Below are 14,562 nucleotides of genomic sequence, written 5' to 3' on the forward strand. Positions count from 1 at the left end.
TAAAAGTTCTTAGTCATGGATTCCATAATAGTCTGTGTTGCCAGCAATTTGGCCAGATACGATGACCTCATACAAATTTTTTTTTAATTTTAATCAGCCACATAAAGGTAAAGTAAGAAAGTAAATGGCAAAACAATTTGAGCTTTAGACCAGGGTTATGTATATTTGCATTTTCAAAACTACCAAAAGAATCCACCTATCATGATTGATGGTTAAATATGAAATATTAAACAAGTAATCACTAAAGAAAGATGAAAAATATGTATTTACTATTCCTTAATGATAAACTATAGCTGTAGAAATAATATGATCTGGATGACCTCTAAATTATAAAGTCCATTAAGAAAGGACATTATCTCATAGAAACAACAAAAAGCCAAGTTTAGTATCCTATAAGTGCTAAAGATTTATCAAATGCTAAATGCCCACATGGCAAACAATGACTGTATCAGAGTTAGAAAATGCCATAAAATATTAAGTATGTAGGCTTAATATTTTACATGAAGAGGCTGAAGATTTAATGTATTACTTCCATAATCTATTTGATAATCGTGCTTGAGGTTTAGTGCTTCTTAGGGAATATTAATTTGTGTTTTGATTAATCTTTATTTGTCAAGATTTAAGTGTATTTAATGACTCAGAAAATTTTTCCAGAAAATTTCCTAATGTTAGTTATCACAGTTATCAAAATTGTCCATATGATTAATTTACTGTTTAGCAGAACCATTTGCCACACTCAGACTGTCTTTCTCAATGTGCCTTGTCAGCTGCTTTGGGATTCAGCCTGCCTTTGGGATTCAGCCTGCCTTTAGGAATGCCTCCATGTACAGCTACACTGTGTAAAACAAATCAAAAGCCATTCATTACAACATAGATCAACTCTCTAATATTAGTGGATAGAAGATATCTATTAAGTATCTAAAAGAATATATATGATTCTTTTTGAAAGCAAATGCAGTGTTTTTATACACTATGGAAGGAGTTTAGGAGAGTCTTGGTGAAAACTCAATTATTGACTCTCTTCCCACAAATCTTAGAAAATGTAAGCACCATACAGAGTGTTTTCAACCCAGGCAAAGAAACAGCAAACACTGAATCCTGTGTTTTAAATTTGAGGCAGGAATACTAAAGTTTATTGTCAATATACAGAGTTTGGCAAAGGTAGTTTTAGAGTTGTTTGTATTAAAAAATGCACAATAATTAATAAATTATAATGTAAGAATAAACTCTATATTTTGTGTACTCACAACTATAAACCTACTTTTGCCCCATACTGTATTGTGAATATTTAACTGCTTTTGGAAATTCTTATCTATCAGCTGCCAGGTAAAACTTGAATAAAGAAATAAGTTTCTCTACTGCAGTCTTTGCCCTTCTTTAATCACATGGAAGAGGGGACAGGAGCATGGAGACTAATCTCATAGGAACAAAGAGGAACCCTAAACTGCTGGTTGGAGAAGAGAATCATGGTTCAAGAGAGGCAGTCACCTTTCTCACCCACAAGGTATATAGTTCCTGTGAAAAAACAAAATCATATTAAAAATGATTATAAAAGAACTATTCCCAGAGTAAAATTTAATAAAAAGCAGGTCCCACCTTGAAGGGTTGTATAATAGTGTCACATCAAAAAAGAGAAAAACCTTTATTCATTATGAGAGTTTCCTACTTAGACCCCACGGACTGAAGCCTAGGGTGCATTTCTCTAATTATACTCTATCACAGATCTGGGCCAAACTTCTCTTTCAGTTAAGCCCCATTACATAATATAAATCATGTAGTCATTTTATTAGTACTAATATATATTTAAATTTAAATATTTATGCATTAAAAAGTTAATAAAACTAATGTCATTTTGATGAACACATATATATCAAATCAGAAGTTGCAAGGCTCACAACTTCAACATCCATTTGCTTCTAAATTTTATATGCATTGCTCAGTTTAGAGAAAATTTGAATTCATATACTACATAATTGCAAATATTACAATATTGTAATTTATCCCATTAGATGCATGTCAGCATATGTACACTTGAGGGAAGTTTAACATAAAGTGAAGTACTTTTGAATTAATGTTTGATCATTTTTGCTAGATGCTTGCTATGGAGCAGTTCATTATTTCTATTTTTGCTTTCTGTATGATTTCTGCAAATAGCTTTTCTTTGATTTAATAATGTTGCCTTGCTTCGTATTTGTTGGATAATTCTTGTTTGAATGTTCTTAAACTTTGGGTTCTAAGCTTTGGAGTTGATTTAACAACCACAGAAAACATTTCATACTCACTTAAAAGAACAAATGTCTCATTCATTTAAGAGTCCCAAAGAGTTTTGTCTACATAAATTTAAGAGAAATGAATCTTACATTTATAAAATATTCAAATGATCTATATCATAATAAAGACATAGGATTTTTACAAGCCTTGAAAAATTTTTCTGAAACTTCAGGGACTTTTAAAAATCTGCCCACATAGCAGTCAATATTAGAAAGGTGAAACTGGAAATTATCACTCATCTTAAATTAACTGGTACCTCGAGGGTTCATTTAAACAATGACTAGTATTATAAACATACATCACAAAGACCCAAATTTGGCATGAAAAGCCAAGTGTAGGAACTTCCGGGTAAACCTTGTTTTCTTAAATCTGGGCATTTAGAGAAAGGCTTGAGAGTAGGTCAATTTTCAGAGTGTGTTTCATTCACTGTTGTGCTCCCATGCCTAGCATAGTGCCTGGTATACAGGTGGATAATAAATACTTGCTAAAAGAATGAGGACTACTTTTCCACATGCAGATCATGAAGCTGATTCTGTACAGTGCTCCAGCTCCATGGCCAGTGGACTCATATTCGGTCAATAAAACTTTGGATCTACACAGTGAAAGATGCTTTGTTCCCTTGGTGTTTCAGAATGTGACAGACAAGAAGGCTGTGTAGGCAGTAGTAGAAATCACTATAACAGTCATTAAACCAGCTTATGCCCTTGTTTGTACTTGACATGGCTACTCTGCAGCCAGATCTGCTTGACATGATAACATGCCAATATTTGAGAGCTCCCTGATGAAGTTCTAAATCAGGTAATTTAGCAGAAGAACTAAACCTCACCAAAAAAAGTACAATGAGTAGGAAGAGAAAAAGGCCACACTGCTGGGACAAATGGAATGGGGTGCCTTAGATAAATATTTACTTAAACCTTTCTTTTTCCCATTCTTTTTCAATGTTGTTTTACCTCTATTTCACCACAGCTCACTTTCTTTTAACTCTCCTTTTAAAAGCACCTTTACTTAGGCATAACCCAGATTCCAAAGCTGCTAACTTATTTGGGATATGCAAAGTTTTGGACAAGTAAGAGATTTAGTTACAGAATACTAACAGCTATTGCATTTTACTTGAGTGATATATGTAACCAACTTAAGAAACTCAGGTAAGAATTAATACCACAGGAGTATTATTTAATCTTGGCAAGTCCGTCATGCCAAGGTCTGTGAATGTTTCCCCTGTGCAAAGGCTTCTCCACGAAATTCTATGGCGCCTCCAACTTGAGGTTATTCTTTCCCATGGGTGTTACCTCTGATAGAATGACCATTAGGAGATGGCAACATTTAACAAGGACACTGGAGAATGGTGCTGAAAAACTGTCCTAACTTCCTTTTCAGTATTTGTGAATGATTCTAATACTAGAATTCCAAGAACATGCTTATAAATTGATTTTAGTAACTACCTAAAGGTCGAATACAAGTCACAGTGAAAACCTAAGTGCAAGTAAGTCAAACCATTTCATGGAAGTCAGAAACATGGAACAATGGTTAGAGAAATGAAAGGAAAAAGAATTCTAAAACCCTGTTGAGGCAATGAAGCACAAAATGTCTAAACTCTGTGGAGGTAATGGAACACAAACCTTAGCAGGGAATTTCTTACTCACCAGAAAAAAAGAAAATAACAATGGATGTTGTATCTCTCAATTTTGAGCTAAAGAGAACATATCAGTTCTTCAGGACAGTACATATTTGTGACAGGAAGGAAGAAGGAAGGAAGGAAAGGAGGAAAGTGGGAGGGAGGGAGGAAGAGAGGGTCAGAGTGAACTGTCTTAAACATTTACAATGCATGGGATGATTTACATATTTTATTGCATTTAATTGTGAGCACGACCATGTCAAGTACATATTATTAAGTATTTTGTAGTAGAAGAAACTAAATCTCAAGAAAAGTAGACAAAATCTCAAGACATTGACTTGACCAAAGTCACAAATAGTAAGTGATAAAACTAGACTTTTTCTCATGCCTATCTGATTCCATAGCTAATAAAACACACTCAGAGAAATAAATCTCATCTACCTCTATTGCATCTGCATCTTCCACATCAAAGCATGCGAATGCACATGCACACACATGCACAAGTTTCCTTGCATACCCAAGCTATGCTTAGATAGCTGAGATAGCTTAGTATAACTGAGAAATTTCGTGAACATGCCAGACATAGCCACTACAAGCTCAGTATTCTCATTCCAGCTACTATAATGGTAGCACTCTCTCCCCTATACATGTGAAATATAAAATGCCTTTTGTACTTTATTATAGCTAAATATTAAAAGAAAAAGAGGCATATCTAATTTGTTTCTTGGTCACTGAGAGTCCATTTTTTAACCGTATGGAGACATCTGAGAGTTGTGCTGAGACCACAACAGTGGGCTTCATAGGAAAAGTAAATTATATGCCAATGAACAGTTTTCTTCATGCTTTAACATTTCTAAATAAAGCAGCCCCCTTTCAAAACACAGTGTCCAAACCTAGCTTAACTCCAGTCTATCATTGCTTGCCAAGAAATCCAATGTGATAACTTTCAACAGGTAGAAGGGATCATTGCCTTAGAGGGTTGGTTCCATGAGAAGAGCAGGGCTGTTGGATCCCAACAAAAAGTGAATGAGTCTCTGCAGAAATGGGCAAAGACTAAGCAAGTTACATTTTGAACACAGGACTTCAGTCCAAGTAGAAAGTCTGCCAGGAGTCCAGTCATGTAGTTGAAGCCTGGAAGCTGCAGTTAAGGACAGAGGTTCAGATGAGTCCCTAGGAACTCAGATGGAGGAAGGCTCATTTCTTTCAGGTCTAAGCCAGGTAACACAGGAACTCCAGCATAGAGTCTGAGTCCCTACAGCTGTGCAGAGCTGGGTGAGCAGTGTATGATGATTAGCACACTATTGGAATTTATGACAAATTTCAGTATTGTAAAAAACTTTTATTTTCTGGCAAAGAACTACAGATGGATGAAGTGACTTGCACAAGCATGAGCCTGTGGCAAATTCATGACCAAAAGCATGACTCATATTCTGTGGGTTTCCTTCTGAAAAGCCTTGACCCATTTCTGTGGGTGATTCTGCAGTGAAGAGACAAGATTGGAAATAGCAGTTGTTGTGTTTCAGATCTTTCGTGGGTCCTTTTATATTGTAACCACAGTCAGGCAGACAGACTGCATCACACAGTGGCCCTGCTGGACCAGGATCCCTGTGGCTGCTTTAATATTTAAAGTAATAATCATTCTAAGTTAACTCAAATATAATCTAATTTGAAGTTCCTCTATGGGTCACATACACTTAAATTATCTATGCAAATAATTCATGATTACTTTCAACTATATTGGACAGCAATAGCAAGGTTGACCCATAAAGGTAGGAAATCTTTAAGTTGCATGGTTAGGCACTATACAATGCCTCCTCCCTCTTACCCCCCAAAATGCATTTAAATGGTTATATTTGTACTAATAAAGTCAACATGAGAATTAAAATCTATATCTGAAACTCAAAAGAGCTAAACACAGAGCAGCAAGAATCAAGTGTCTTTTCCCACTGGAAACTGGGAATTCTACAAAATAACATAAAATTTTATTCAGTTTAAGTTGAGTAGCACTTGTCACAAGCTATTTTCAATCTTTCCTACAAGTTTTAAATTAGTCACTGAATAGGCTGTCAAAATAGTAGCACTGTTAGAAGCTTTATATATTCACTGTAAATTCTGGCACATTTTCCAATTCTGAAAACTAGACTACACTTTTAAAGTATGTTTGCTGTTCTCCTTCTCTTGCTCTATTTCCAGTGCTTATCACAATATTTAGTATTAATAAAATGCATATGAAACATAAATATGCCGAGTACTGTTAACTAAGAGCACTTTCTGGTATAAGACATTTACAAACACAGTGGCTATTTCAGGATCATTATTTTACTAATTATAACTAAGACAGGTATACCAGAGATAGCAATCCAAATTGACTTGAGATTCCTTCAAAAAGTTGTCTTTCTAATTGTACCACCCTTCATTAATTATGTCTTATTAATTGTCACATTGTATTTTACCTGTGCACAGTATGATGTTAAATAACATAATGCAGAGAATGAGAAGCACTGTGAAATGTTGTAGGCATTACATTTTAATGAAACAGCATTTGTGTTGAGTCTGAATGCCTGCAGTTAATTTAGAGAACAAGTATTTGAGTTAAAATTCTAACATGTTTAACAAACCAAGTATTCATGCGAGGTAGAAGGTATGCGAGGTAGAAGCATTGTAAGAACTCCTGTATGACAATTAACCACACCTGTGGTTCTGTGAGCAACAAATATACTTTATTTCAAGTGGAAGTACCCTGTGCGCTGTAGTATGAAACTCTTTACTTGTTTTCCTCAGGTCCTCAAGGGTTTCCCAGAATGTTTACAAGCTGACATTTGTCTACATCTCAACCAGACTTTGCTGCAAAACTGCAAAGCCTTTCGGGGGGCAAGTAAAGGTTGCCTTAGAGCTTTGGCAATGAAGTTCAAGACCACCCATGCACCTCCAGGAGACACTCTGGTTCACTGTGGGGATGTCCTCACTGCACTTTATTTCTTATCCAGAGGCTCCATTGAAATACTCAAAGATGACATTGTGGTAGCTATTCTGGGTGAGTGTTTTAGAACTGGAGGGTGACAAATTCTATTATAAGCTGGTGGAATGAGTAGTTTAAAATAATAGAAAAAAAGGAGTGATCTACTTATGAGTACAATTTAAGACTAATGGGTAATTTTAAAGTTGTATTTAAACTCAATTCAAATCAAATTAACATCTCAGAAAATATGTTTTCCTGACTCTCACATTTTCTGTGATATGTAAACTATTTCATGATGCTCTTCTGTCCTTGGCAGCTCCTCCAACATTCAAGGCCCAATATTTGAAAGTAGTCAGTATTTTCCTTTTCATCTGAGAAGACGTTGGATTCATGCTTGATCCCTTAACACCTTAAATAAGATGTACATATTGTAAGCGTGCCGGCCAGCATATGCCAATGTCCTGTCTTGAACTGGGTTTATGTTTTGATGAATTTCATCTATTTGCCATGTACCTGCTATATTCCATCAAACAGAATTATTTGAATCATTATCTAGGTAACATAGAGCTATGAACTTCTGGTGAGGATATTATAATTAGTGATAAATTGGTTTGGATGCAGAAGAAAATCATCTGTCCAATCTGTCTCTTCAAAAAAAATTTAGCCAGGGTGACTTGTAAGATTTCTTTGGAATATCAGGAGAGTAGGGGAAAGAAGGTTGCAGAGAAAAAGGTCAGTTCTCCTGTCCTACCCCTGAGGCAGTAGGTTAAAACCTCAGGTTGCCCTTAGCAACACCCATCCACACCCCTCGGTGTTTGCAATCATTTGCACTTTTCCACTGTGGATTAAATGCAGGTCTGTTTAAATAAACAAGCTTATAATTCAATAATTTTCTTTCATTGATGTTAACATCCGAAAAGACAAGTATGTAGTCTGTTCTCTTCTGTGTAGAAGCAGAGTATGACATTGCATAGGACCCAATGCACAAATGGAGATGTTTGAGTGATTTCTATATATTTTGATAATTTTATCATAGTAACAGCCTTAAAATTTTTCCCAAATTTGACATGATGCACAATTCAGTTTACAATACAGTAAGCACACAATAATAAAAATGTATTCTAAGTCACTTAGCAACCATACAATAGAAGTGGATTTTCAGCAGATTTGGCCTTCAACAGTTCGCTCTGGGATATTGCAGGGAAGGAGCATGCTTCACTGCCTTCCTAATCTTTAAGTCAGCCAGAGTCAGTTTCCACAGGAAGGTAATATGCCTTCTTGCTTTAGAAGACAGTAATTTTAGAGTATAGTTAAGGTATACATGTAAAGTGGCTTACTTTTTGCTCATTTACAGCCATGTAAGCTAATTAAAATGCAAAGCCCATGCTGAATTTAATTCAGGATTTTCTTTGATAACACCTATACTGACTTACCAAAATTGTAAAAAACTTAAAGAGATTCTCTTTTGTCTGTTTCATTTAAATCCACAACTGAAATCCTCACAAATTATGATTATTAATTCTATTTTTTAAATGTAAGAATTCATTTAAAGTTATATATTTGTTCTAATATCAGTCTTTATTATGAAGATATGGTATCCAATTTCTCCCCCCAAAATTCACATTTAAGATAAAAGCATTACAGCATTTTTTGATTAGTTAGAACTTTATTATTTCAAAGTCTTATAGTTTGCATGGTTAGGTATATATGAACTTGTCTAACAAAATAAAATTAACAGATCCAGTGAATTTTTTTCCAAATATGAAAAGAAGCTTCAGGATATATGTAAGAAAGTACTATTTTATACTGCCATTGAGGATCTTTAAAAGTTATATAATCAGTAATCTATTGGTAGTTACTAAGTACATATTTCACAGGTACAATTTTTAAATGTTTTGACATTCAGAGACAGAAAAATCGAAGTGGCCATCACATTCAGGAGAAATATTGGGGGAAAATTAAACATAAGATGTATGTAAAGATTTTGCCTGGAGTCAGAATACATCGGATTTAATCGTGGTTACTCTCTCCTCCAACTAAGGTGACCTTGACTTAAGCAGTTCAACTCTTTAATCCTTTCAGATAATAATTAGTAATTTCTTCATAAGATTATTTTGGATACTAAATGAAATAATGTACCTAAACATGTGACACAGTGCCTGGCACCTACTCAGTCTTCAATGAGCATTTGTTGTTGTTATTGTCACTATCATCCTCACCATTCAACAGGGCCTGGCAACGCAGGTAGTGTATGGCCAGGCAGAGGGGATGGAGAAGGCCTATCAGAATCCAGACACTGAAATAACTCCATGCTTGGCAAGAATGCTAGGACACACTTCAGAATCAAGGCCATGTGGTACAAAGCATGCCTGTGTATGTTCAGAAAATATAACTAGATTTATTAAGCAATTGGACAAATTCATTAAAGGCAAATCCAATAGTGCTTAGAAAAGGAAACAGGGTATGTTCAGAGTGTACCCCTTGTCCTCTAAGTGTTGAAAGTGTTGCACCAGAGACCCACGCTCAGCGTTTCCTGCAGAGACCATCCTGAGACAGAAAGTTCATGAATCTGACTCACCTCAGCCTTTCTCACATTTCCAGATTGACAAAATTAGACCATACCTACTATATGGCAAGAAGAATTTTTAGCAGTGTGGGGCATAGCCAACTAAAGCCATGTTTGCTGCATTCCAGTTGTTTAGCCAAAAAAGCAAAACAAGAAAATAGTGGGGATTATATTGGGACCAGTGCACTAAGAGGTGGACCCCATTCAACAAACAAACATGACTGAGGTATTCTGCTGCTCAAGAGTCTGCTGGCCATAGGGTTTACATTAGAAATCTATAGTTCAGAAGTCAGTCAGTGTTCTCATCTACTTTTAGGGAAAACAAAATATTAAATTCAGATTTCTTTATTTCCTTTTCTTTTTTCTTGTTTTAAGGGAAAAATGATATATTTGGAGAAATGGTTCATCTTTATGCCAAACCCGGAAAGTCTAATGCAGATGTGAGAGCTCTCACATATTGTGACTTACACAAGATCCAGAGAGAAGACTTGTTGGAGGTTCTGGATATGTACCCCGAGTTTTCCGATCACTTTCTCACAAACCTGGAGCTGACTTTCAACCTAAGGCATGAGAGTGCAAAGGTATATGTTAACCATTTTCTTATTTCTTGTACTTTTGACATTTTATTTGATTCTCAGACTGCCCAAATACCCCTGAAATGTCAAGCAAAATACTGTAGCAAAATTTTACCAACTCTGAATATCTGGAAGAAAAAAACAACTTAATATTGAAATTTTTAAATTATAGGGAATTAATTCAGTCTAATTTCTTTGAAATATATTACATAACTTTAAGTAGGTCAGTTAAGTTTGACCTTTTAAGAACTCTGAGGTGACATACTTGGTTTTAAATAGCCTCGGTTTATATTGGGTGTGCCAACTATTTGTAAGAAATTGGTGATTCTAGACTATTGAAAATCCCCTAAACAAGTGTATGTTATACAGAGATGAAAATATTCTTTTAGCTATCCTTTATTGGTTAGCAATGTATTTTTAATAATAATAAAATAATTAAACTTACTCTAGTTTAAGTCCATATTTAACACAATTTCCAAATCACAAAGGTAAAAAGTAATCAGACTTATACCTGAGTTAAAACTAGTACCACATAACCAATAACATATAGCATAATAAAAATATGCTAAATGATTCTACATACAATTTCACCTAGAATGAGTTTTGAGAGTATAGCCCTTATATTCCTCACTCCCCTCCACTATGAAAATATGTCCTTATGATCTACCACTATTTTAAGAATAGAGAACCTATGCTGCAGCCCACTATTTATCACTAGTTATTCCTCCATCCTCTTCCCCCACAAAATCCTATAATCCCAACTCCAATTCTAAATAGTTTTTTATTGTCAGATATGAACTGTTGGATTTTTGAAACTTGTCCATGTATTTTAATGCTAACTATATACTCTCTGGAAAAACAGATGCTCAAGTCCATAGTTAGGTAAAAGGTGGTAAACTTAATTCTCCTAGATGTACAGTCATTCCTGGGCATTGTGAAAAACTTAAAGATAAACTTAAATACAAAGTTTCTTTTCTTTTTAATTACAGTTTGCATTCGGTACTACTTTGTATTAGTTTCAGGTATACAGTATAATGATTAGACCTTTATACAATTTATCAAATGATCCTCCTACTAATCCTAGTACCTACCTGGCACTGTATACAGTTATTACAATATTATTGACTATATTTGCTACGCTATACTTTACATCCCTGTGACTACTTTGCATTCCTTAATCCCTGCATCATTTTAACTACACCAACCCGCCTCTTATCTAGCAACCCTCAGTTTGTTTTCTGTGTCTATGAGTCTGTTTCTACTTGGTTTATTTTGTTCTTTAGATTCCACATATAAATGAAATCATATGATATTTATCTTTCTCTGACTGACTGATTTCACTAGCATAATACCCTCTAGCTCCATCCATGTTATTGCAAAGTAAGATTTTATTCTTTTTTATGGCTGAGTAATACTCCATTGTGTATATATAGCCCCACTTCTTTGTCTATTTGTACATGGATGGGCACTTGAGTTGCTTCTATATCTTGCCTACTGCAAATAACTCTATAGTGAACATAGGGGTGCATATATCTTTTTGAATTAGTGTTTGGGATTTCTCCAAACATATATCCAGAAGTATAACTGCTGGGTTATGTGGTACTTCTATTTTTAGTTTTTTGAAGAATCTTCATACTGTTTTCCATAGTGACTGCATCAATTTGCAATCCCAACTGTGCATTAGTGTCCTATTTTCTTCATATTCTCATCAATATTTGTTGTTTACTGATTTATTGATGATAGCCACTCTGAAAAATGTGAGATAATGTCTTATTGTGGTGTTAATTTGCATTTCTGTGATAATTAGTGACACTGGGCATCTTTCCATATGTCTCTTGGTCATTTGTATGTCCCTTGAAGAAATGTCTTTCAGGCCTTCTGCCCATTCTCAATTGTTTAAATGTTTTATGTTGAGTTGTATGAGTTCTTTATTAATTGTGGCTATTAACCTCTTATAGAATGTATCATTAACAAATATATTTTCCCTTTCCCATTCAGTATGTTGTCTTTTCATTTTGTTGATCATTTCCTTTGCTGCACAAAAATTTTTAGTTTTACTTTTAAGGTCACTAAGGTATGTGAAGCACCACCTGAGCTCAGCTAATTCTTTACAAAACTCTGAAAAGTTAAAAAATATTTAGGTGGCAAGATGTTCAAATTATCATTAGCATGTTTTAATAATGGTTTTACTTCAGCACTTTATCGAATCCCAGTTTAATGTTACCAAACTTATTCTGAGTTTGCCTTGAAGACAACAAACATCTAGCACAGGTTATTTCTTTACATAAAAAGTCTAGTCAGTGACCAAGCAAAGAAAACAAGAGCTTCCTTTTTCTTTACGTATTTGGGAGCTTACCTTTATATTTATAAGACTGGTGTTTTACAAAGTGAACATGAGGGGTAAGGGAGGAGAAACTGGGAGAAAAATAAACAGTTCAAAGCATAGGGTCTATTAAATTCAGCATTATATTAATTGGTGTGAACTTTATTTTATTTTTTGTGTATTTTATTGAATGTATTGGGGTGACATTGGTTAATAAAATTATATAGATTTCTAGTGTATAATTCTATAAAACATCTGTTTATAGTACTGTGTGTTCACCACCCCTAGTCAAGTCTCTATCATCACTTATCCCCCCTTTACCCTCTTCTACCTCCCCCATCTCCCTTTCCTCTGGTAATCACCATCTTGTTGTCTATACCTATGAGATTTAGGGGGGTTTATGTGCTTACTTTACATTTTTACCCAGCTCCCCAGCACCCCTCCATGCTGAGAGCAGCCAGTCTATTCTCTGTATCTATGAGTCTGTTTCTGTTTTGTTTGTTAGTTTATTTTGTTCATTATATTCCACATATAAGTGAAATCGTATGGTATTTGTCTTTCTCTGACTGGCTTATTTCACTTAGCATAATACTCTCCAGGTCCATCCATGCTGCCACAAAGGGTAAGATTTCCTTCTTTTTTTACAGCAGAGTAGTATTCCATTGTGTAAATGCACCACCTTCCAATCATTACCATGTAATTTAAACATCATAGCTAATTATAATTAGTTCACATTTTTCTCTGAAGTAATACATATTCTGCAAAGTTCTTAAAATTATTATTTTTTTATTTTAACTTTCCCAAGTTACATAAAATACATTTCACTTGAAGAAACATGTTGTCTCTAAATATTGTCAACATCATTCCCAAACATTTCTGATGAATAACTTCTAAAACTATAATTTCCCTTCAGATGGTGAAACTATCAGAATTATTCTATCAATTTACTTTATAATTTAGAGACAATCAATAAGCAAAGCATCTTAGCTGTTTTCCTGCAATCTAATAATTCTCAAGTGGTTGAAATTATATGAAATAGTAAAGAGTTTACTGATCATGCATTATGTTCAAATTGAATAACTTTCCATTTTATCTTCATGTTCTATTACCAAAGGCAGACCTCCTGCTACGATCACAGTCTATGAATGACTCTGAAGGAGACAAACTACAAAGAAGGAAATTATCATTTGATAGTGAAGGAGACACAGGTAATTCATTCTATTTATAAAGTTGAAATGTAGAGCATGTGGTTATTAGCTCTTCTTACTTAATTTCTCATTATACTTCTGATTTCAAAGGGAAATTTTATTTGGGTTTTAGAAAGCCAAATCCTTTGCTTCTTTTCATAGCTAATGATATGGTTTCTAACTGACAGCTTTCAGTGATGTCATTCAGCAAAGACATCTGATGTCTACAAGGACATCACAGATGAAGAAATAGATTGGTTTTGTTTTTAAAGAAGCCAATTAATAACAATGGACTAGCTCTGCCTCAGAGTTCTGAACTGGGTGATCTGGAGGGAAGATTCTCCTTGTGGGCCAAGAGCTCAATTCTCTCACACACATGAATGATGATATTTGCTGGTTCTGTTTATCCCCAAATCCTCTGAGACATTTGCCACTCCTGTCCTCTCTAGGTTCTTCTGGACTTTTAACTATTCTTTATGTTCTACTCATATATACAATAAATATACATTTAACACTTCACATTTTTAAAGACCTACCCCATTTCTGAGAAACAAATTGTGTAAAACAGGCCTTGCCCTCTGTAGGAAGAGACATGACCCACGCTCTATCATTTCAAATAGAAGTAGTAGGTGCTGTAACCAGGTTAAGCACACCTCACTGGGAACCCAAATGAGGCTACATCTAATTGTGCCTGGCCAGATGGGAGGAGGCTTTCCTTAAGGAGCGTCCACTCTTGCCCCATGCTGATCCAACAGACACTCTAGTCTTCACCTTATTTGGCCTGTCAGTAAACCAAGTCCTTTCTTCTTGTATATTCTGCTCTTGGCATCTGTGGCACTGCACTCTTCCTACTTGCCTCCTATTTGCAATAACTCCCTGACTATGACTATAGGATTATTATCTTCTAAACTGGTCCATTAGTTATTAGAGTTTCTCAAGGCATGGCCGTAGGCCCTCTTCTCTTCATACTCTATATCATACTCTTTCCTTGGGTCATTTTATGTATGCCTACATTTTTATTATATTCTTACATAGGGAATGTACATAATTACCTCTTAATCCCAGA

General features: G+C 34.9%; 1 protein-coding gene across 1 annotated transcript in view; it reads left to right on the top strand.

The window, feature by feature from the left end:
- The window catches only part of KCNH7 (potassium voltage-gated channel subfamily H member 7), a 476,729-nt gene that overhangs the window by 436,273 nt on the left and 25,894 nt on the right, over positions 1–14,562 (top strand). The window contains exons 10-12 of the mRNA XM_045819059.1: positions 6,677–6,920; positions 9,787–9,992; positions 13,424–13,517. Coding sequence (XP_045675015.1) covers positions 6,677–6,920; positions 9,787–9,992; positions 13,424–13,517 — 544 coding nt within the window. The remainder of the gene's footprint in view (positions 1–6,676; positions 6,921–9,786; positions 9,993–13,423; positions 13,518–14,562) is intronic.

This window comes from Phyllostomus hastatus, unplaced genomic scaffold (genome assembly GCF_019186645.2).
Source record: "Phyllostomus hastatus isolate PE091 unplaced genomic scaffold, TTU_PhHast_1.1 phas_contig_1, whole genome shotgun sequence".
In the NCBI taxonomy this organism is placed as follows: domain Eukaryota; kingdom Metazoa; phylum Chordata; class Mammalia; order Chiroptera; family Phyllostomidae; genus Phyllostomus; species Phyllostomus hastatus.